Here is a 24,418-nt window from a genome sequence, read left to right as displayed (position 1 = left end):
TAATCGCCAAACGACATCTTCAAACCCCACCTCAACATTAGACGCCAACGGCCGGGCATTATTTATTATCTGTTCCCAGAAGAAGTTGTGACGCTGCCCATTCGTGTGCAGAACTCGGTGGAGACATACAGTTGGCAATATTTTAGTTCCGAGCCGGAACGGTTTGGGTGGACTCCATGTTGTTACATACATCCTTTCTATACTGAGATGTGTGCTCTTCGATAGCCAACGCCTTCCGAGATGGCGTCGCCAAACAGCAACCACTATGACACGGGGAACTACGACACCGGGCCCCCTCCGATTAACCAGTTCATCCCGCTCCAAGACCTCTCGAGACCTCCGGATACCGCAAACCCAGATGTAACAGGGCGACAATGCAGTAAACCAAGCAGCAGTAGCGGTGCTGGGGGACGCGAGGGATATCCAGTGCGAAGACCTTCATTTATTGGTCGCACTGGCATTGGGAGGAGATATGAGCGGATAGCGGAAGATTCCCCAAGCCCGCACGAGCGGAGTAGGATAGAAAATTTCCAGAATATCAGCTTGACTCCGCGACCCAATTCTCCGGAATCTCACGCGGAGGAAGATGGGCCAGTCGACCCTGAGACCCGTCGTAATTTTCAAGAAGCTATAGGGTCTGTTGGATTGAGCTTCGATCCTTCGCAGTTCTCTAGTCGTAATCCCGGCCAGGAACGCCCTTTCCAAGCTCATGTGAGGGATTCAGATGATCTGACTCGCTTCCCCTATGCGAACCAGCAGACTTCAAATGATGAAGAAACCTACATGCCCCCAACCGATACACCGGAGAATGACACGACCCCTCTCACGGACCGGAGATATCTGCAACCCATGGATGGTGCCTCTATTTCGCATGGCCAACGACACAACAGACGGAGTGGCAGCGTGCAATTTGTGGAGGGTGCGACGGTGGCTGGGTCGCATCTAGGGGATGATTTACCACACTTGGAAGAAGGGAATACTAGGTCGCGGAGCGGGTCTCGCAGTTTACGGCCATACCGCAGCCGGTCACGGCAAATATCGCCCGCTACTCCAAATTCAGCATTATCAAGAGCTGGCTCGATGGTGCGAAAGATGTCGCAACGTGTGGTCAACATAAGCAATGAACCGGAGATTGTTGAACAAACCCTTCGGCGCAAATCGTCGATCAAGCAAGCCCGCCTCGAGGCACCGCCCTCGCTCCCCGCAATGACAGAATATGCTCATGATATGTCAACCCCTGGTTTGGAAGATGGATATCCGCCGGAAAAAAGGCCGTCGCTTTTTTCCAAAATTCGAGATCTGGATGCCCATCAGACTGAGGAAAACCCACTGCGGGGCAACTCGCTTGGTATATTTAGTCCGCAAAGTAAACTGCGGCGAGCCTTGTTGGAGATTTTAATCCACCCTGCAACGGAACCGATAATACTCGTTCTCATCATTGTCCAGACGGTACTCCTAGCCATTGAATCTTCGATATACAAAGGTAAACGAGGAAGTCATTGGGGCACCCCAGCTTTCGACTATGCGTTTCTTGCTCTCTTCATCATCTATACACTCGAAATTGGGGCGAGGATAATAGTATCCGGACTTATTCTCAATCCCGGCGAGTATAGTACTCTAGATCGATCGCTTGGTTTAAGAAAAGCCTTAATTGCAAAAGGAAAGGATCTTTTGATGCCCCAGCGGCAGCTTTCCACAAGAAAGCCCCCGGGCCCAAGCGATCCTCAAGTATCAGTTCTAAGGTCGTTCACGGGGATGCAAAATGCTTCAGACCCGTCGGGTGACGCTGGCTCTCTGCAACGATTTCGACTTGCTCGCCGCGCTTTCCTCCGCCATTCTTTTACTCGGATTGACTTTCTTGCAGTTGTATCATACTGGATATCTTTCGTCCTGTCGAACCTATCTTTTGAGTCGCAGCATCATCTTTATGTTTTTCGGATGCTCAGCTGCCTTCGAATTTTGAGACTTTTGGGACTCACCAGTGGTACCTCGGTCGGTTTTCCCTTCATCTCCTCCAGGTGTCTCTATTGTGGTCCGGAATGTAAGCTAACTTTCGAATTTAGGTGATTTTCCGAAGTTTGAAGAAAGCTGCACCTTTGCTAGTCCATGTAGCTTTTCTAATTAGTTTTTTCTGGCTCTTGTTTGCAATTGTAGGCGTCCAAAGTTTTAAGTCCAGTTTGCGCCGGACTTGCGTCTGGATCGATCCTGATGGGCAGAACAATTTCACACTGAACGACGCCCCTGATAAAATTCAATTCTGTGGAGGATACCACGAACTTGGGACTGGCGCAGAAAAGCCCTGGGTTACGCCAGATGGAACTCCTGGCTCTGGTCCCGCGAAGGGCTACCTGTGTCCTGAGGGTTCTCTATGTGTACAGGGTAGTAACCCGTATGGGGGAACCATCAGCTTCGACAATGTAGCACATTCCCTTCAACTCGTTTTCGTGGTCATGAGCTCAAACACCTTTACTGACATACTTTACTACACCACTGATACTGACTACCTTGCCGCCGCTTTATTTTTTGTCTTTGGATTCATAGTCCTAAGTTTGTGGCTTGTCAACTTGCTAGTTGCCGTAATCACGTCCTCGTTCCAGGTGATTCGAGAAGAAAGCAAGCGAAGCGCTTTCACCAGCGAGAAGATTGATGAAAGGGAAATCGAGGATGCAGCTCCTCGAAAACTTCGCGGTTTGAAACTTCTTTACGCCAGAACTTACTGGGTATGGATTGCTGTGGTTGGTTTTGGACTCGTGGTGCAATGCCTTAGAAGCTCCACCATGGGCCCTAGTCGGGCAAAAATTATCGATTCTACTGAAGTCGTGGTCACAATTATCCTGGCTATCGAAATCTGCCTTCGATTTGCGTCCGACTGGAGAAACTTCTTTAAAAACGGTCATAACTGGGTCGACCTGAGCCTTGCAATCATTACTTCCATTATTTTAATATCGCCCATACGAGACTCCCCTCGGGTGTATGCAGCGCTCTCAATTTTTCAGGTGTTACGTATATACCGCATCGTTCTCGCATTCTCCGTGACAAGCGATTTGACTAAAATTGTTTTCAAAAACGCAGTTGGCTTTCTCAATCTAATCGTTTTCGTGTTTCTTATTACGTTTTTGGCGTCAATATTCGCTGTCCAGTTGTTCCGGGGCCAGATGCCTAGTGACAGCGATGCAGAGATTACGTTTTTCGACATCTATAACTCCTTTCTGGGAATGTATCAAATACTCTCCAGTGAAAACTGGACAGCGATTTTATATTCTGCAGTTCAGTCCACTTATCCGTGGGATACGGCTTGGATCACGGCTATATTCCTCATTATGTGGTTCGTTCTAGCTAATTTTGTCGTCCTGAACATGTTCATTGCTGTTATCCAGGAGAGTTTCGACGTGTCAGAGGATGAGAAGCGAATTCAACAGGTGAAGGCGTTTTTACAACAGAAGCAATTGAGTGGCTCATCTCAAGGAAATCTTTCGCTGTCAACCATTTTTAGACTCGGTCGCAGTTCTCAACGGTATCGGGACCCGCTCGATCATGGACCTGCAGCGCTCGAAATGCTTCTCAAGGATGCTGTTGTCAATGAGTTTCTGGATGAGCAACCACGATCACCACCCACAGATACCCCACATGTGGAGAGCCCATCCGACCATACTCAACATGGTAACGCCTTTACGAACATGTTCAGTTCGATCACAAACCGAATTATGGACCGAGAACCTAATCCATTTTATTCAAAATTGAAATTTTCAAAGGTCTATGACGATTCGGACCCGACTGCGATGGCTAAGGAGGTTTTATCTGCTTCTGAACAGCGGAAGCGGGCTCAGCGGCAGTACCTTCAAAAATACCCTAGCTACAATGTCTCATTGTATATCTTTAAACCCACACATCCTTTACGACGATTCTGCCAACGTATCGTTGGACCAGGTCGAGGGAGCAGTCGTATCGAGGGAGTTGATCCATACAAACCGGTATGGTACACCTTTTCAGCATTCATCTATGCTGCCATTGTTACCATGGTTTTGATTGCCTGTATTGCAACCCCTCTCTATCAGCGTACTTTCCTCGAGACCCACAAACCTGGTATTAGTAACTGGTTCGTCTGGACGGATATAGCTTTCGCAATTCTTTTCACTATCGAAGCAGTGATCAAAGTCATTGCAGATGGCTTCTTTTGGACGCCAAACGCATATTTCCGTGGCTCATGGGGTTTCATTGATGGGATTGTGCTAATTACTCTTTGGGTTAATGTTGTATCGGCAATATTTAACGCTACAGGTGCATCGCGTGTTGTGGGCGCATTCAAAGCTCTGAGAGCTTTGAGATTGCTTAATGTCAGTGACAGTGCAAGAGAAACTTTCCACGCTGTAATAATCTTAGGTGGATGGAAAGTTATATCTGTAAGTACTGTTTCTTCACCTTTCTCGTCTTTTTGTTCAAAGCTGATTAAGCGGTATCTAGGCTGCATTTGTCTCCATGAGTTTCCTTGTCCCCTTCGCTATTTATGGCTTAAATCTTTTCAACGGGATGTTGAGATCATGCAACGATAATGACTTCGGGTACACCTCACTTGACAACTGTGTCGGCGAATATATGAGCACCCCATACGCATGGGATGTATTGGCTCCCCGTGTGGTCTCGAATCCGTACTACAGCTTTGATAACTTTGGCGAATCGCTCTTCATTCTTTTTCAGATTGTGTCCCAGGAAGGCTGGACAGGCGTTTTGTGGAACGCAATGTCGATAAATGGAGTAAATCAGCAACCCGTTCCACTCGCATCTCAAGAAAACGGCCTTTTCTTCGTCGTGTTCAATTTGCTTGGAGCGGTCTTCGTGTTAACGCTGTTTGTTTCCGTCTTCATGCGAAACTACACCGAACAAACGGGGGTGGCATTTTTGACTGTAGAGCAACGGTCTTGGCTCGAACTTCGCAAGCATCTGCGACAGATATCTCCTTCCAAACGGTCCGTTGACAAGGATAGCAAGAAGCTCAAAGCATGGTGCTACAGAATTGCAATTAAAAAGCATGGGCGCTGGTCAAGGTTCATCAATGGACTTCTCCTATTTCATTTACTGCTTCTAGTACTTGAATTTTACCCTGAATCTAGTTGGTGGGACAGGACTCGAGGTAAGAATTCCTTCTTCTAACTCCAACACTATGCAGAATGCGCCAGTTCACATCCAACGTAGATGTTCTTTTCTTGATTTTGACGTTATTCTATATCGCCAACATCCTCATTCGTGTTATCGGCTTGACATGGCAACGATTCCGTAGGAGTTCATGGGACTTGTACTCGATCATTTCAGTATCCGGAACATTTTTCACCACAGTGCTTTCCGTTATCCGATATAACAATATCGTCTTTGCCCGACTCCATAAACTCTTTCTTGTCTCTATCGTGCTTCTACTAATCCCTCGGAATAATCAACTCGATCAACTATTCAAAACCGCAGCTGCTAGCCTGCCAGCCATCGGTAATCTTCTAGCTACTTGGTTTGTCCTCTTCCTGGTTTACGCTATTGCTCTCACGCAGATATTCGGCCTTACAAAGTTTGGGGGCGGGGAAACCGGCAATATTAATTTCAGGGACGTCCCAAGGGCCCTCATTCTTCTTTTCCGCACCAGTTGCGGAGAGGGTTGGAATGAGATCATGGAAGATTTCGCCACGATGGTGCCACCTTACTGCACAGCTGAGAACCACATCTTTCAGAGTGACTGCGGCAGTGCTGGCTGGGCCCGCACACTCTTTATCTCCTGGAACATCGTCAGCATGTACATCTTCGTGTCTCTCTTCGTTTCACTCATTTTCGAAAGTTTTTCGTATGTTTATCAACGAAGCAGTGGGTTGTATGCCATCAGTAGAGAGGAGATCCGTCGCTTCAAGCAAGCCTGGGCTACTTATGACCCTGATGGAACTGGATATATTTCCAAAGAGGTGTTTCCGAGGCTATTAGGGGTAAGTCAACACATACAGCAACAATTTCACTATATTTTATGAATGATATTCTAATATGACATCAGGAACTGTCTGGAATATTTGAAATGCGTATCTACGACGGTGACTTTACGGTTGGTCGTATCTTGGAAGACTGCAAAGTTCATCGCAGAGAATCAAACCTGGCACCATATGTCCGAGCTGTGGATGGAATCGATTTGGACAAGCTGCAAAGGAGGATTAATCGCATCCCTGTGCAGCAAATCCGCAGGAAACGGGCTCGAATGAATGCCTTCTATGAAGAAGTGCTTGTCTCAGCAGACCCCGAGAAAGGCATATCCTTCACTTCTTGTCTCATGATTCTTGCTCATTATAATGTGATCACTGATAGCAAGAGTTTAAGGTAAGTCAAGACATCCTATCACTTCTCTTAGCAACATTCTTTTTCTGGACTGTTCTAATATATTATTTCCCTTTCAGACTCGAAGAATTCCTTCGTCGTCGAGCTCGTCTGCAGCGAGTCGAGGAGGCTGTCCGGCGAAGCGTTGTCATTGGCTTTTTCGACACGCTATACTGGTCTCGAAAGTTCCGCCGCCGATTTGAACCTCATGATGCTTCCCGCCTAGCTTCTGTGCCTCAATTCGCTGTTCCAGAAATCTACGTTGACGATGCAGAGCATGAAGAACAGCACCCGTGCCAGCAGCAACAGCTATCACAACAGCAACTACAGCAACGACAACATAGCCCCTCCCAGCACTCAGATTCTTCTTCTTTCCCCTCTCCCATGTTATCACCCGATGCCCTGGGTCGTCCACCCGGCACCCCACCCGGCGGCGGACAACTACGAAACCTCCCACCCCTTGACACAAACATATCGCAAGGGTCAAGAAGCTCCAGGTCGCCAACACGTGCTGGCGAGTGGGGAAATAGAAGCCCGTCACTGTCTCCGCGTCAAAGCCGTATCGTTAGAGGGTTCTATAGTTCCGACCCGCCTAGTCCGGAGGATATAGCGAACCATCGACGGCATGAAAGCTCCGTCAGTTTGCAGGAGGTGGTGGAGTCGCTGGACAATTCTGCCTGGGGCGAAAGTATCCGACGAAGTTTCACGCTGCGTTGACCGCAAGGGAGAGAATAATCATACTGGAAATGACACCTTCCATATATCATAGTCTATCAATCATTCTTCCGATGGACGTCAACTTTTTCCTTACCCTGTACTTCACTATCCTCTTCTCCCTCTTCCTTCCCCCATTTTCTCATGCATATACTGGGTATATGCTTTATATACCCTTTCCCATCTCCGTGCATTTTCCCTTTTTCGCAATTTTTTTTGGAGCTTATAAATAGCAGACGTAAAAAGATACCATATACATGTATGCAGCAGGGCTTTACTAAAGAACTTATGCAGATCACGATATACATGACAGGTTGAGAGGTGGTGGACAGGTGGCAGTCGTCAATGTATTGAATATGAGCACATATCAGTCAGGCTGGCCTTTTCTTAATTCCCTCTTTAATCCCCCTTTATGTTTCTCGGTACGTTTTTCTAGAGTCTGAAACACAAAAGGGTGGGTGGACATGTCTTGAACAAAAACATCAGCTGTGTTGTCTGTTATGAGGAAGGTTGGTCATTTTTCTTTGGGCCTTTTTTGATGTTTTGTTGATTTTTTGCTTCGGTATTACCTTTTTTCATTTATTTTTGGTTTTGACTTTGGGGTGTATAACAACATTTTCATGCCTGTATATTTTTATTATTTCCCCACTTTTTCGCTTTCTTTGTCTCTTATTGTCTTGAGACCTTTCTTGCTTCCCGCATTTCGATTTCGACTTCCCTTAAGTTTCCCATTCTTCGCATTTCATTTCGATCAATAAAAGACTAGAGGGGAGTGGCGGATTCTTTTTTTTTTTTTCTTTCTTATTTTCTTTTCTTATTTTCTTTTCTTTTCTTTTCTTTTTTTAGATTCTAGGACACATGCTTGAGCCGAAGCGTCTAATTGTTAATTCGGTGTACTTTCATAATGCTTATGCGCTTATGATATGAGAAGGTTGGTTCAGTTGTATAGTTTTGGTTTAATCCATGTTGTAACTAGTTACTTTAGGAAGCTCTTGAAGAGAATTAATTGGACATACACGTCAAATTACAGAGTCATGATGATTAATCATGGATGACACTGTTTCCATGACCGAGCTGGTCCGGCGTGACTATTATCGAGACGCGCATCCCATCCATGGACATATTGTACCAAAACTGGTCATTAAAAACCATGTCCCAGGGAAGGTTACCAATAATCTGTGACGATGTCTCGAAGCCAGCAGCTGGTTGTTGTTGTTGTTGTTGGTTCAGCGTGTATCAGGTTTATCCCGTCCCCCTCTTCAGGTTCCTCCGGCTTTGCATCCGAAAGGAACCCAATGCCTCGTATTTCTTTTTTTTTTCTTTTTTTTTTTTACTAGCAGATTGGTTATTTATGCTAACATTTCACTAAGTTCGGCACAGTTCACGTCTGAGAACCAGACAGGTAGGAACATAAAAATAAATGCTTAAAATGCCGATTAACCCTCCTGGAGAAGTGAGGTGGGGTCCTTCAGGAAACCAGCGTAAATGCATCATCGCCGTCTCAGAAACACCTCCTGACCCAGAAGTTACGTATGAAGCGGAAGGTGATTGATGTGGTTGGAATGTAACGCAGGACCTCAGGAGATAAGAAAGGCTGTCTTTGAGACATGGCAGATACAACGAGATAAATGATGGAAGCTGTGGGAGTTTGCATAGAGGGAGGGCAGTGCGCTGCTATCATTGTCTTGACAAGTAGTTATTGACATGTTCATTTCTTCTTCTAATTATTTACCTCTCATGCTCCACCATCCAACTCTTTATTTTCGATGCTCAGATCTTCAGGACGAGACAGCCAAGCCCGGGAGAGACTCAAGCAAGGGCTTGGTTCGGTTAAATATCTCAAACAAGGCTGCTACATCATATGCTATGATAGTGGCGAAGATGAGAAACTAGAGGCGATGGTCAGGAGGGACTGGGAAGATTCCTCCAGCTGCCCGTAGATAAAATATATCAAGCTGAGGCAGTCATGTCAATTATGCTCTGGAGAACAACAGTGATATGCCTTCATTAATTTAGTTATTTATGTATTTCTCATGTACTGGCTCGCCGGTTAAATAAAAATATGCTGTCAACATGGAGATCAATAATCGTAAATATCATGTTATATATCTCTCCCTGCAAAACCGCCGCAGGGTGGATTCCCAACCTGAGCTCCATCGGGCCCTGTTTGTGTAGTTCCTAGCTATAAGATCTGTCTCTCTCTCTCTCTCTCTCTCTCTCTCTCTCTCTCTCTCTCTCTCTCTCTCTCTCTCTCTCTTTCTCCTGTTTTTGCTTGCCACGCCGAGGGTTTCTGCGGTTTCGGGTGTCTCATAAATAAATAATTCGGATTCCTTGTTTTTGTTCTTCGTAAATAACCAAATAATTCTCTCCTTTCAATTGCTCCCCTTCTGCTCTTTTTGCTTTTGCTTTTTCCAACCCTCTCCAGGTCTTAAACCTGCTATCCCCAACTTTCTCCCTCTTCGGGTGTTTGTTGTTCGTCGTCGCTGTCTTCGTGGTTGTATTCATGCAGACGCTTCAGATCCATACTTTTAAATAAATATTTAAACCCTTCTGATGTGCAACAGAAAATAGCTATACACTTCGTTTCTTTTCTGTTGCTGTCCAATTGACTATCGTCACTCGCTTCCAGAGAGTCAATTTAAGTCCCTGGCCTGGAACTCTCTTTGCCCTTGTTAATTCCATTTCTTCTTTCTGTTCTTCTGCTCCTCGCTCTTCTATCTATCCGGTAACTAAATCCGTTGATCTCACTCTTCTTGACACTTCAAAACCTCTAGCTCCCCAGTCCTCCGCCATTGCTGGCTGCCCAGCTTTGCTCCCCCATTTAATCCCACATCCCGCTCGCTGGCCTGTGATCTGCTGGAATTTGGGGTTCATCCAATTCAATTGAAATTGGGACTCTCATTTAATAGTTGGACTAGTACACAGCCATATTTCTTTGGTGGTCGTGAGCTCACAACCCTGAGCTCGAAAACAGCACCCAACTCGCTCGCTCAATCCCACTCGACACAACAGCAGTCAGGCATTCATCTGGCCTCTTCGAGGCCTTGGACAGCTCTCTCGCTTCTGCCACAATGAGCAGCACCACAGAAACCTCAAATAATAAGGAGTTGCTCACCTCATCATGGACCAGCTACACAACCGACTTGCGCAACCCATGTTACAACACTAGCAGTAGATTGATGATAAGTATCCCCCTATCCTCCGCAGACTCCAGCCCGACAGGAGCAGGTCACCGGCACCATTTGTCTGCATCCCTCAACCGCATGTACAACCGCGGTCGTAGCGGCAGCCCGTTCACAATGCACTCCGCCACTTCATCATCACGCCTCTCCTCATTTCTACACCGTCGTCGTCCATCTGCAGTAGATCTAGCACTCTGCGAGGAACGTTGCCGCTGCAGCGAGGACTCGATTGAGAAGATTGGGCTGGGGCTTATGGAGCCGCGTCCTGTGGATCCGATGCCAATCCCTACGGCCATGCCAACGCCAACGGTGGTGGGAGATACGGATGCGAGCTTGAATATGAATATGAGTGTGGGGCAGGTGTTTGACTTTGAGCCGGAAGTGGACAGTAGTTACATTGATTCGTTGCGGATAGGGCGTCAGCCGAGATTTGTTATGGGGGGGATTTTCGAGGTTATGGAGGGGTCCGACTTAGGGAGGAAGAGTTGACGGGCAACGATGATTTTTTGCACGAACCCCAAAAGTGAGACGAGCTACATACGCCTGGATATGATGATGAAACCCACTTTTTACTCGACCTTACCTCTTGTATGCTAGAAGAGGAGCTATTTTGTTTCTAGTGTACATTTGTGTGAACCCAGCCTCCCACCACCAACCCCTGTCCAGAAACACACTATATTAACACTCCATATCTGCATTCTACACTTCCCCGGTCAACCATCCATTCGAAAAGTTTGGGAGCCGCTTTGAAAGCAAGTTTGTTTGCAATGTTAGTCTCCTTATTTTAAAACACAGAGCCCTATTTATGTCTGGGAGATTTCCCTTCTCTTCTTACCTTTTGAATAATCTACTTCGTTGCACATTGGCCTCCCATCCAACTCCCTTAGTAGTTGATCAAGCAAATTGCCTGGGTGATGACAGCGCGACAAAGTTTTATATCCTCTATGTTGAACAGGGGAGGTCAGAAGTCCATCTATATATGAACTCCCGATTTCCTTTCTCCTTCTGAATTCTTGTTAACTTGCAATGTCAAGTGGTATTTCTTTCATCTCTTGTTTCTTCCCACCTTCACCATTACTTCTCTGGCTCTATTACTTGCGTTCTCACTCTCTGTTCATGTGTCATGGCTCCTCGAAATTTAACATTTTCAGCTTCATATGCCTAAATGTCTCGTTATATTTTAGGGAATGTAGTGGTTGAAAGAAGAATTTCAGGGAATTCTGGCATGTGTATTGTAATTTGTCTCTTATCAGGAGTGGAAGAAAGAAGAGATTCTTTTCTCCATGCTGGCTAACTTCATTTGAATCTGCTGCATGAATTGAGAAACACATACTATCCTAAAGACTTGACATAAATTGGCAGGAATAAATGAAAATGAGTCAAGGAAGAAATGTCAAATGTTGAAATTTCATGAACTTTCCATTTTCAGTGATGAAACGGTAAAACGAAGGAACAGAAAAGGGGTTCACAATAGTCAACTAAATCAACCTGCCTATATGCATCTGTGTGCAACACCCTTTCGCATGAAAAGTTCTAGCACAAAAAAGGAAAGAAAAGTGTTAACTGAAACACCAGACAGAAACTAGGCTTCTATAAACATCAAGCAGAGGGAGGTACATATATGCATCATTTGTAATCTGAACTCTTGAAGAGACAAGCTAGTGTAGCATAACATAAAGGTTGAGATAAAGAAAAAGAAATGTCAGTTAAACGGTCCAAGAAACTGGGGTATCACGAACTGAAGATAGCTGGGAAAAAGAGAGCCATCCGAATAGGACATACAAAATTGCAGAAGACAAACAAGGCTGTAAGATTTTGTGGAACTTGGGGATTTTGTTGAACAAGCTGGAAGGGGATGGAGGATGGGCATGGAGCAACTGAGCTAGTGCCCATCTCCAGCGCCAAAGCAGGGGCTAAGGGCGCAGATGCTAGCAGCAAACCACAACTTAAAAGATTCCAAAAATGAAGTCAATCAGAAGACATCCGGGGGGTGGCGCTAGAATTGTCAACACAGAAATATATATAAATAAAAAAGAGAGAGAGAGAGATTCCGAATCCAGCAGCTTAGCTAATGAAAACATTTCAGTAGGCAAATGTTACCATTGAGAAAAGAAAATAGACGAAATATGAGACCAAGGGAGGAAATTAGATGCCAGATAGACTCCGCCCTTCAGAACCACAACATGCGAAGAAGACATCGTCCAATTTCCAACTACATTGTTTTCCGTTGGTTCGGCCACAACTGACCACGGCATGTCCGTTCCCCGCACAAACACTTAACCGCATCAGGATCGACTGCCTTGGAACCCTCCTTATCGGAATAAGGGCAGTAGTCAAAAGTCAGCTCAGTCCCTGCTGGAATATTCTTGATAGCAAAGAAGGCCATGTCAAAGATATTCCGTTCAGCTTCATACTGGGAGACAGGGAACATCCTGCAATTAGGGCGGCAGGAATGGTTCATGAAGCGCGTGATGGAGCCATATTTTCTTCCATCAACTATGTAGCAATTTTCCTCTGCTGAAATGAAGAAGTCTAGTTGAAATAGGTAGCTGGCAGAGTTTTTGGGAGTTGCAGCTTCTCGGGCATCAGCTTCTTTCCTTGTTATCACTTCGCCCAGATACCTATCAATGTACTGTCCTGCTTGGATGTTTTCTGGGGAACGTAGACCTATGACGTAGAGATATAAATATTTGTCGGTATTTCAAAAGCAAAACATTGGAGTAAGTAAAGGGTTCACTTACCAAAGCCACGGTTATCTGTTCGGAAAATCTCCAATTTAACTGTCCGGCCTTTCTGCACGACCCGATTCAAACAACTCGGAAGGCAAGTACAGAGAGGGGAACATTCATAAATCATTGCCCTTTTCCTAAAGAATTCATGCCTCAGAACAACTTTTCCATCCCGCCCCACTTGATAAGGTATAATTTGATGTTCCGAGTCTTCGTCTTCATCCTCGTCCTCGTTAGGGAGGCGATCCAGGTGATAACAGCTGGATGAATCACAGACACCGACACACTGACAGCCGACATGGAAACCTGGGTCAACGCGTTTAACCCCCTTCTGAAGCTTGTACTCATTAATGAACTCAAAGTTGAAGTCAATGTTTGAGGCGTCGGAGGGATCTATCTTTAATGTCACAGGGGGCCCTTGAATCCGCTGAAGCTTTTTCAAGTAGAGTGACAATATGTCCTTGTCTGAGTGGCCTTTCTGAAAAGGGTGATAGCGCACAGCAGGCTGTTTTATTTGAATGTTGGCCCGATTCCGACTAACTTCCTGCTTAGGTTGGTAGGTCAAAGCTTTGCTGCTCCTTTCCACGGAGTAGAAAGACGATAGCCCATGATGGTTCGGAAATTCGGGATCAACTCCATTAGCCTGGCTACTACTGTCATCTTCAGAGCTCAGGCGTCTCCTTTTAATACCAGTATCACACCCCAATGATGGCACTACGACCGCGAAGGAGGGTTGGGGTGGCTTGTTGCTAGGCAACACACCATTTAAAGTACTCGAAACTGTGCCGTTTGTAGATGCTGTACTTTTCCACTCATTTCGCGTTGTCCCTCCGCTTGAACTACTCCCTGGTCGTAGGCTCGGACGTGTGAATTTTTGAAGTAGGGTAAGCCCTTCATCAAGAGGTGGAGTGCGGATTTCCTAAACCGGTTAGCGAGATGATTGAGGCCAAACACAACACTGTAGGTGTTAGGCAAAGAAAGCCCAGAGCAAGGTAAAATAAACATGATGATATGTAGGATTATTTCCAATAGGTCCAGATATTCCTTGAGCATAACCCTTCGGGTATTTGGAAATACGTGAAGGAGAGAAATACAGACAAAGGTTTGCAGGCCATATTTCAGCCCAGAATGAGAGTGTGTGTGATGGCAAAAATGTTCAAAACAAACAACAAAATCCCAGACCAGCATTTGATTTTGGGGGAACTCACTGGTTCAACGCCGTAGCGAGGGTCATCTTCTGAGGACGAATCTCTTGTAAGGTCAATAACCATCTTATTTGAAGAGAAGTTTGACATATAGCCAAAGCCTGAAAGTTAAAACAACCAGAGAGCCTTTTATGACAAAGCTCAGACTTCAATCATAGCAGTAAAAACATCTAAAGCAACTCTATTACTGACTTAAGCTTTTAAAAAGAATACAAATCTCTAAGAAAGAAATCAGCAAGATTTTGAAGCTTTAAATGTTGATTTTAATGGAAATTAAACAAAAAAGTTGTTGTTTGAGATCTAAACTTAGTAAAAATTAATTATTATTTTTTTTAAATGAAGTGTCATTACAAGTGTAAATAAATACTTTATATGGTTAGTTAAACTAAAATAAAATATCATTAATAACATTAATATACTAAAAATAGTAACAAAAAATTTATATAATACAATATAATAATAATTTTTAATTTAATTTATATAATTTTTATAAATAATATTACTTTTATATATATTATTTATTTATTAAATATTAAATATTTATTTATTTAATAAATAATTAATTAATAATTAAATTATTATTATTATTATTATTATTATTAAAATTTATATAAATTTAATAATATATATAATATATATAATTTAATATTTAAATTTACTATTTATATAATATTTTATAAGAATTTTAATTAAGTTTTTAATAATTATATTATAATAATTAAAATATTATATTTATTATAAATAATTTAAAACTTGAAAAGTTTTAATACTTAATATAATAATATTATTTATATTTTTACTTTTAAACTTTTAAGTATTTAATAATATGTTTAAGTTTTTCATATAAAATAATAAATTTAAAATATATTATTTAAAATATTTTTTTTCAAATTTTATTTTAAATACTTAGTCATTATAACTATTATTTTATATTTTAATAATGATTAATAGTTTTAAAAATTTAAAAATTTATAACTTTAATAGTTATGTTATCTTATAAATTGTTATTGTAATGCTTATAGCAAATAAATATCTTTAGTTAAGTTTTACATTATTTTTATATTTTAAGTAATAGTTATTTGTTTTTTGAAATAAACTATTTTAACTAAGCTTTCTCTATATTTTTCTTCAACCTTTCGTGTTAAACTTGTAACTATTTCAAAATTTCTTGGAAATGCATTCTTCATATTATGTCCACCACATGAAATTGACAACAATTCTTTCTCTCAAGTTCCTCAACATTGAATGGTTTGAAACCTCAATCAAGTCCCTTTCACCAATGTGAAAACCATATTTATTTGATTTTCATCCCAAGTCCCCTCGCATAACAGCAACAGCCAGTGTTTTTCGCGCGTACCTTATTTTAATATCAGGCTTTTTAACAGAAGGCGGTATCAGGCTACTTAACACATTTGCATCGGTTTATTAAAACAAACAACAACTAGCTATTCTAACTGTTTCATCCAGTGGGCGAGTTTCCGAACATGCCATAATGACCCTATAGGCTAAACACATTGATTTCGGGGCTTTTCACGTCGCTTGTCTCAAGTATACAGAAGACTGACGTGAGGCCGGTTAAGTGTCTGTTATGCTCGGGTTGTTTCAGCAGAATGAACCTCAACCTGAAGCGCAGGGGTATGGAAGGTGGACGGACCTTCAGTGAAAATCAGATTGACTCTTTCTCGGAGTAAAAACGACATATATTAGCTGAAGAGCATACACATCACATCAGCTTTTCTACGTCTCATTTTTGTATTCTCATGCAGATGAGGAATGAACTTCTGTTTCTGCTTTTGAGAAATTTATCCTCCGTTACTTCCATCACAATGAAGCAAAATCCTGATATCAAAAGTTTCAAAATTCTAATGGATGCAATCACATTGAGAGCAGCGACACCAATTACAACAGTGATAATAGACGAAAAAGCTATAAGAGTCAAATGAAATTAAAGAAAGCAATGTATGAATTAATGAAATAAAAAATAAAGGTGAGGTGAGAAAAACGGAAAGAGGAAATATATATGCCAGCTATAGCGAATGGCAATGCTCATCTTCTCTCAAATCCTTTTACTTACAAAACAAGGTCTGAAATCCGGAAAAACCTTGAATAAACAAAGTTGCCAAAAAACCCCCAAATGGACATCATGAAAAAAAATTAAAAAAACAAATTTTTTTCAGTAAACTGAATTACATACCCTCATCGTGATACATATACTACATGTATACACACTTCTCAAATAGCAGAGAAAAAAGGGGGTGGGATTGGGTCGAAGAACATTAAAAGAGAAACCGCTAAATGGTAGATTAACTAATAAGAGAGTTAAGGTGCCAGGCACCCCGGGGAAAGGAAGCAAAGCGAACCGAATGAATAACGAATTGGAAATAAAACATCACAAATCAAGGGCAGAGCTCATTCATGCTTTCTCATCAATATGAGTCAGCTTGGAATGGCATGAAGGGGAAAAAGACGAAAGTAACAAAGGGGGAAAAACAACAGGAGCTAAAAGCAATGAAAAGTTCCGTACAAATCAGGGTACGTGAGATAATTAAGTATGCATATGTATCTGAATCTGAAGAGCCAAATTGAAATCTTCATGGGTGAAACAAAGTTATTAAGGAAATATTCGGCCTGGAAGATGAGTTTAAGCAGAGAGGGCCATGAGCAGGGGCGTTCTGTCCACCCTGCAAAAGATCCTCAATCCAGTTCCCGAATGTCAGGAAAGACGAAATCGAAACTAGAGCTTAAGAGCATCCAGAATCTTTTTCGCCATTTCTCGATACTGCCACATGCCACCTGACACTTTCTTAAATTGTATGCCATGCAGCGAGAAGAGAGGAACCTTGACGATCAAGATTTCAAATTTGAGAACCAGGTTACCGCCCGTGTCGCTCTGGACCCGAGTAGTCGTCTCCCCAACAACGCGCTCACCGCCCGCATTATCACGGGCAGCCATGTATTCGTCAGAGCCATCTGAATTAGAGATAAAACTTCGATCAGGTGGGCCTTGATGACGACGTGGAGTCCGAGTAGAGTGTGAATATTTATGCTCATCTCTGTTCTCATCCTTTTCGTGACTGAGGAGTCCGCCAAAACTGATTCTACGGCGGTGGCTGCTCACCATTCCCTGTCGGTCAGGGCTGGGCGGGGAAACGTCAACGACCCGGTTGAGATCGATGCTTGGGGCGTGACGACAGCTAAATCCGCCTTTGATTTCAGTGAATTCAACACCAAGCTGTTTCAGGACTCTGCTTATATCTGCCCGGATGAAGGGGAGGGGTTTGCTGCTAGTTGTCGAAACGCTAAACAGGCCTTTAAGAAAGACGGGCTTCGAAAAGTCTTCTCCTGTATTTACATTTTCCATCGTATTGCCGGTGTTACTCAGCTCAGCATCCGTCTCCTCGGGGACATTTGCCTCGCGAGTTTCCTCGCGGCGTGCTCTCCGAGCCTGGATACTTTCGCGTCTGGCATGGCCAAGAGATTTAGTTCTAAATGTTTGTGTGCGGGTAGTGGGTTTTGAATCCTGGGTTGCTACGTGGTCGCTCTGCTGTTGTCGCGACTTTTGCACATTCAAACTAGATCGGTCAGATCCACTTGTCAATGGTGGATCCTGTGAGGGCGGAGAAATGAGACCATCAAATCCTCGTCTCCCATTTCTGAGCACCCGATTGTCGCCGGAATTAACACTAGCTGACCGCCCAAGAACATTCTTTGTCCTGGGAGGTGGGTCCCCAGACCGGGGTGCACGCAGAAAATCTGGCTGTTGGGGCTGGCTTCCGCCAGAGTGAAGCGTCGCAGGAGAGGGGATTTCATGTTTAGGCCTCCTCACACTAAAGCTTTTTCCAGTAGTAACTTCTTCTGGCGGCTGTATGCTGAAACTGGGTCCTTGGGATGTTGCGCTCTTTTCACGATCGGTGTCCCGCGGTTTCTCCCGTGTTCTTCTGGTACTCAGCCGTCTTAATAAGCCAACAGCTGCACTTTCTTTCTTTACTTGTTCGACTGGTGGGGTTACAATAGAGGGAGACGCTGCCGCAGCCGCTGGCCCCAGATGAATATTCTTTATTCCATCCCTCACCTCATCGTCGCCATGGGTTCGTGCTCTAGGCCGTGATCGTCCACCAGTTTCCTTGTCACCCGGAATTTCATATGCGTTTTGGTTGGTATGGGCTGCCTCTGGAGCAGGGATTTTTGGTATTTGTAGTGCTGTTTCGCACGGAGAATGGGGCATGGCGAGTGCACCCAGACATTCTTCCTGTCTTTCCCTGTCTCGCTTTTCACGCACAAGTTGGTAGATGGAGATCAAGGGATTAAAACCATTCAGGTCATTTGCTGGATGTACGACCTCAGCAGACGGACTGGAAAGCGTGTCTTTACTTGCTGAGTTGCGACGCTTATAGAAATCAAAAACCCCTCTCTTCTTTTCATTATTCGCCAGGTGGGGCGTGGGATGCTCCCTTTGACTTAATCGTACTATATTTTGGTAATCCTCGGATTCGAGGACCTTGGTTAGCTGAGCAGTGATAAACTCCGGAGGGCCGAAATCAAATCCAGTCATTCTTTGCACGATATCTGGGTCCAGTGGAAGCTGGAGAGGTTCACGATGTGGGAGAAAATTTTCAGGGGAGCCACTGAACCCCTTTGTCATCCATGGATGGTTTAAAATCTCATTTAAACTGGCCCTTTGCTTTGGATCGGTAACCAGCATTCGCGAAATAATATGTCGACAATCTATTTAGGTTAGAGCTGGATCTGGTAGATTCCTGTACACGGGACATACTAACCTGAGGATAGTCCTTGGGGGTACTCAACGACACCCTTTTTGATTTTCGCATGGAGCTGGGGCATGCTTTGGTCATCAAACGGGACCTTCCCACAGACCAAAACATAAAGGACTATGCCAAAACTCCAGACATCCACCTCCGGGCCGATATACTGTCTGGCTTGGAGAAGTTCGGGCGCCGCAAAATACAGACTGCCACAGAAAGTTTTCAGTTGGCTTTTAGGGGAGTATAGATTACTGAGGCCGAAGTCAATGATTTTGATATCCCCCGTCTTGCTGATCAGAATGTTTTCGATTTTGAGATCCCGGTGAACGATGCTATTTTTGTGGCAATAGTCAAGCGCGCTTGCGATTTGTCTCGCGAACTTCCGGGCTTGTTTTTCTTTAAGTTTTCCATGAGAGATAATGTAATCGAGCATTTGTCCTCCGTTTACGTATTCAAACAACATATACCAGTGATAATTTGTTCGCACAACATCTCGCATTCCACACACGTATGGGTGGTTTAGCAGGGTAACAATTGCTGCTTCCCTTGCTGTCCGTATTTCTTTAGAGCGATCTGCTCTCTCCGTATCGCGATTACCACGATGCTCTTCAGTCGAATGTCTAGGTATAATCTTCACCGCCACCTTTAGGGTAAAAGCCAAAAATATTAGCATTGTATATAATCCCAACCCACCCCCCACACCCAAAACCCACCAATATAAGGGGGGGGGGATAGAGAAAAAGAGAATCTATATCTGATTAATTATAAAACATACCTGTTCACCCGTTTCAAGGTTTTTTGCAAGTTTCACCTTCCCCATGCTGCCAGCACCAATGGTTTTCCCGAGAGCCCATTGTCCAGATACTGTCGTGATGGTTGTCCGTCGTTTTGGCTGCGACACACTGTTTGAGATGCCATTGGGGGGCCTTTGATGCGTCCCATTTGCAAATGACTGGTCATCAGCAGCAGCAGGTCCAGGATTCACTGGATTCGCGGTATTCACAGGGTTCACGGGGTTCATAGGGCCGGCCATGTCGACACTATCTAGACCTTGGGTTGGTCTAGATAATGTTCTATGATGGGAGTGTGAAGGTTTAACCCTATATTGGTGTGTAGTATCCTTTGAACGATCTCTGGATAAACTTCGGCGAAATGTAGGTGGACGTGCAACGTTTGATGTCTCGTAGTCCCGGTGAGGAGCGTCGGCTGGATTAACTGGATTAGACGTGGACGGACGATCGTATGAAAGTGGTCTGGAGTTGGATCGATGGTGAGAATGGATGGACTGCGAGGGCCTGGTAGCTGTGCTTCTTGCTCTGTGGGGGAGGTCTGTGGGGGTAGTCCGATATGACGAATTGGAACGTGATGTGGAGTGGCTGCGAACAATAACAGGTGCAGTTCCCGATGCCGCAGCGGACATTGCGATATGGTATAATGGAACAACCCAGAAAAGACAAAAATGACAAGTTAGGTTCTCACCCTTAATAAACACAGGTCATGAAGTGGATGACAATAATTTCTGCGAGTGGGGTTGTTTTCCGCGTATCGTCTGCGTTGAGGGATATATTCACGTCTAAGTGGAGGGGAGGCTCAGGCAACTTCAACCCTTTGGGGAACGAATCCCTGTTTGTACCTTCATGGATAGGAGAGGAAAACTGTAGCTTAGACTTAGCAGAAAGCCTGTGGATGAGGCCCAGGTGTTCTATTTGCAAGACAGGTAGCCGTATTGTTGACAGCGCAATGTCTCAAGGCAGTGTAAGAAGAGGTTTGGGGGGAAGTCTGTGATGGAGGAGGTTGAAGCAAGATACGTGACAGCAGTGGGAGGAAGCAGCGGGCAGTCGGGGCGGTAAGGGTAATGTATGTGTATTGAAGTGTATTGTACGGTATTGATCTGTATCATTATGGGGCTGGGGTGGTGAATGCGTAAGGTAATGAGATAGTATATATAATTAATGAATAAATGAAACATCCCACAAATAATATCAAAGGCATAATTGAGGGTCAAATAGTCAAAACAGACAAACCCAATCAGTTCTCTTTTGTGGGTGTGTGTCTTGATATGACGTTGTGGGAAAGTTTCTTTGACAGTTCTTTTGAAAGTTCTTTGTGAGAACAAGGGATGTATCTACTGTATGGAGAAAAACAAGGCCTGGAATAAAATGCCCACGGGTACCTTGGCAGTAACTAACGTACCTGAGATGTATTCCGTAATGTATGATGCTGTAATATTGTGTATTGTGTACTCCGTACGGCAGATACGTATTAAACTGATCTGTAAGTGAGGACAAACGACGCTTGGCTTGGCTAGGACCTTTATTTATGGCAGCCCGAAGTACAGAGTACAGAGTACGTACTCACAGCAAGACCGGGACGGCAATGTTGAAGGACAACAACAACTAACTACAAACAAGGAGAAGAATGACGAATGCTGCTGTCAAGAGATGGGAAATGGGGCTGAAGATATTTTTCTGGACTTTTATTGCTGCCCACAGGAACATACCGCATGCTAATAATAATGATATGAGCAGCTGGTTGCAAGTTTGTCGGTCTCCTCGCCAAAATCCCTTTGCCCACGATTAGTCAGGGCTTTTTTCCTGTGGCCGGTTGTGCTGTGGCTGGCTGAGTCAGCTGCTCCCGGTCCAACCTCCGAAATATTCCTTGTGTCCGTTCCAGTGCATCATCTGTTCTGGTCTGTTGTCTCGTCGACCTGTATGGGATGTTGTGCGCACGAGGCATTGGATCCCAGTGGCCGCTGAATCATCATCTGCTCTGTCTTGAGTAAATGCCTGTCAGGTCACTCACACATCTACCCTGGACTGCGTTTCTCCCTCAAATTGGCTTAGGAGACATCAGGACCTTGTGCTGATTTGTTCACAAGTATCGTAAAAAACGGCCAAGCTGATTGGTGCATGGCCCCACAAGTCGGTGAAGCCTCGTAAGAGAGGTCCGAGAAACACTGCTTTTATTTTTCAACAAGAGAACCATTGAATACGCGAAGAAAAGTATCGCTACAAACATGGCAACTAAAAGATCTAGAGCTACCTTTGAGGATGAGAGTCTTCACTCTCCATACGCTGTTTATGGTACTCCACTGCCACCATATGACCCTGAGGCTCGCGATGATGGTTCCTATGTTCCTGTGTGGAAACAGGAAGTGAGGGATGACTGGGGCAGGAAACGTCTTCATGGCGCCTTCACCGGTGGTTTCAGTGCTGGGTGAGCTCACGATTAACTGCGAGCTGGAACCGGACTGCTAAATTTTTGTGTTATATAGGTATTTTAATACAGTCGGCTCGAAAGAAGGATGGACGCCATCGACCTTCGTTTCCTCCCGTCGCAATCGCGCAAAGGATGCGAAGCAGTCAGCACAACAACAGAGGCCGGAGGACTTTATGGACGAGGAGGATCTGCGCGAAGCGGAAGAATCGAGAAAATTTCAGACAGCTGGTGACTATGCCGGTTTCGGCTCGACAGCTACTGATGCGACGCGGATGGGTGGTTTAATGGATCTTTTCAAGACTGCTGGTGAAACAATGGGGGTCAAACTGTTGAAAAGAATGGGTTGGAAAGAGGGGCAGGGAATCGGCCCGAAAGTGCAGCGCAAAGCAAACCTTGACGACGGCGATGGTGTGGAGGGTACAACCCACCTTTTTGCGCCGGCAAACCCTCCTATGATAACATTTATGAAGAAAAATGACTATAAAGGGCTTGGATTCGAAGGCAAGGTTCGACTTGACTCGCTTACGAGACCGGAAACGGGAACTACCAAGCGCATATATATGGGTGAAGGGGAAGATTCTGATGCTTCAGGTGAACCAAAACTTTCCATGAATGGGAACACATCTCATAAGCGAAAACAGTCTAAAAAGGGGGGATTCGGGGTTGGCATTCTAAATGATACTGGCTCCGACGATGAGGATCCCTACGAGATGGGACCGCAAATTTCCTATAATCGATTCATCGACTATGACAAGAAGGCAAAGAATGGGTCCAACAATATCACAACAGCACCCAGGCCGTCGATAGGGCTATCTAATCCACTCCTGGGCACCAAACCTGTGTTCATTTCGAAGAAAAAAGCGTCAGCCGAGAAGACAAAAACGGGATTTAGGAAATGCCATGATGGTCGTCTACCCCTGGACGGATTCCTTCATGGAGTAGAAATCGCAGGGTTAACCATCTCGTCACGAGAAAAGAAATATGCGCCTCCAGAGATTCCGAAAAATTGGAAATCCACAAAAATCCCATCTCAAAAAGCTCCTGTCCCCAATTATATTTCAAACGCTGAAGCCGCAAAGTCATCACTTGACCCGGCGTCCAGAGCTGCCCTGCTGGGCGAAGCCCAGCTACCAGACAAATCAATATTCGACTACATGACCCCAGCGGGCCGCGAAAAGATCGCCAGAGCCACTGGACGAACTGATCTACCTCCCGCCCTGGGAGAGAAGGGACCGGGAGGTTCCGAACCAACAGAAGCGCAGAAGCAGAAAGACCTATGGAACCTCGTGCCCAAACTCGACAAAGACGTCGCGAAACAAGCCCTCGAACGCGGGATAAGCGGTTGGATGCCTTACGCAGAAGACGAAGCGAAGCGATCGCGTTACCGCTCATTCCTCGAAGTCCGCGCCGGCCTCCGCAGTAAACTCCCCGATCGCGCCTCGGACGCAACCACAGATAACTGGATCGCAGAACTGAATGAATTCGCGCGTGCCGCGCAAGTCTTCAAGCCCATCTCGGGGTTGATGGCGTCTCGCTTCACATCCTCCACCGGCACCCAGCCGCATCCGCAGTCGCTACTGCATCCGACAACGGCATCGGCAGAGTCGCAACAGGGACGTCTCCTGCGCAGGCCGGATCCGAAACCGAAAGACCCTGCCGAGGAAGCTGCTAAGATGGGCATGTACGGACCTCTGACGCGATCGTCGCTGCCTTTCGCTCCCTTTCGACTGCTTTGTAAACGATTCAATGTCAGGCCTCCAGCCAACATCTTTTTTGATGCGGCGGACTTACCTGGCGGAAATGCGGGTCGGACGCCCGCTTCATCTTCTGGGTCTAAGTTGGATATCTTATCTAAAGAGGCGGTGAATCGGATCCTTGTGGATGCGGCTAAAAGGGTGGAAGGGGCAGTTGGCGCGGGCACGGGTACGGATGCTAGTGCAGGGACAGGGACAGGGTTAATAGCTGAAGATGGGCAGTGGCAGCAGGCGGTTGAGCAGAGTCCATCGGAAAGAAAGGAAGTAGTTGTTGATTCCGAGAGAAATGAAGCTCTGGAAGCGGAGAGGCCTGGCGATGCTGTGTTCAAAGCGATATTTGGCAGCGACAATGGCGAGGATGAAGATGCCGAAGCGGATATAGTTGATTGAGAACAACTCTATTGATGGGCGTGCTCACCCTACTTCAGAAGGTTTATGTGTTTACGGATGTAAACGTGCAGCCTGCGCCTAATTCTTTTATCGAGGAGAAGTTGAAGAAGCACCTGGGGAAGAAAG

General features: G+C 44.9%; 5 protein-coding genes across 5 annotated transcripts; 3 read left to right on the top strand and 2 right to left on the bottom strand.

The window, feature by feature from the left end:
- Positions 1-240: 240 nt before the first annotated feature.
- PADG_02884 (uncharacterized protein) lies at positions 241-7,053 on the top strand (the record flags this gene model as incomplete). The annotated part of the gene is made up of 6 exons (XM_010759875.1): positions 241-1,992; positions 2,064-4,400; positions 4,462-5,128; positions 5,191-5,957; positions 6,023-6,339; positions 6,417-7,053. 6 exons carry the CDS (start codon positions 241-243, stop codon positions 7,051-7,053), a joined length of 6,477 nt encoding a protein of 2,158 aa, XP_010758177.1.
- Positions 7,054-10,121: 3,068 nt separating this feature from the next.
- PADG_02882 (uncharacterized protein) lies at positions 10,122-10,721 on the top strand (the record flags this gene model as incomplete). Its single annotated transcript, XM_010760339.1, has 1 exon — positions 10,122-10,721. One exon carries the CDS (start codon positions 10,122-10,124, stop codon positions 10,719-10,721), a length of 600 nt encoding a protein of 199 aa, XP_010758641.1.
- Positions 10,722-12,444: 1,723 nt separating this feature from the next.
- PADG_02881 (uncharacterized protein) lies at positions 12,445-14,232 on the bottom strand (the record flags this gene model as incomplete). The annotated part of the gene is made up of 3 exons (XM_010759874.1): positions 12,445-12,899; positions 12,974-13,880; positions 14,170-14,232. The coding sequence occupies 3 exons, from the start codon at positions 14,230-14,232 to the stop codon at positions 12,445-12,447; spliced, it is 1,425 nt and encodes a 474-aa protein (XP_010758176.1).
- A 2,668-nt stretch (positions 14,233-16,900) lies between these two features.
- PADG_02880 (CAMK/CAMKL/KIN1 protein kinase) lies at positions 16,901-20,349 on the bottom strand (the record flags this gene model as incomplete). The annotated part of the gene is made up of 3 exons (XM_010760338.1): positions 16,901-18,891; positions 18,945-19,572; positions 19,705-20,349. 3 exons carry the CDS (start codon positions 20,347-20,349, stop codon positions 16,901-16,903), a joined length of 3,264 nt encoding a protein of 1,087 aa, XP_010758640.1.
- A 1,596-nt stretch (positions 20,350-21,945) lies between these two features.
- PADG_02879 (uncharacterized protein) lies at positions 21,946-24,292 on the top strand (the record flags this gene model as incomplete). Its single annotated transcript, XM_010760337.1, has 2 exons — positions 21,946-22,145; positions 22,204-24,292. The coding sequence occupies 2 exons, from the start codon at positions 21,946-21,948 to the stop codon at positions 24,290-24,292; spliced, it is 2,289 nt and encodes a 762-aa protein (XP_010758639.1).
- Positions 24,293-24,418: the final 126 nt, after the last annotated feature.

Source organism: Paracoccidioides brasiliensis (assembly GCF_000150735.1).
Source record: "Paracoccidioides brasiliensis Pb18 unplaced genomic scaffold supercont2.3, whole genome shotgun sequence".
Lineage (NCBI taxonomy): Eukaryota > Fungi > Ascomycota > Eurotiomycetes > Onygenales > Ajellomycetaceae > Paracoccidioides > Paracoccidioides brasiliensis.
This window is presented reverse-complemented; position numbering and strand designations above follow the sequence as displayed.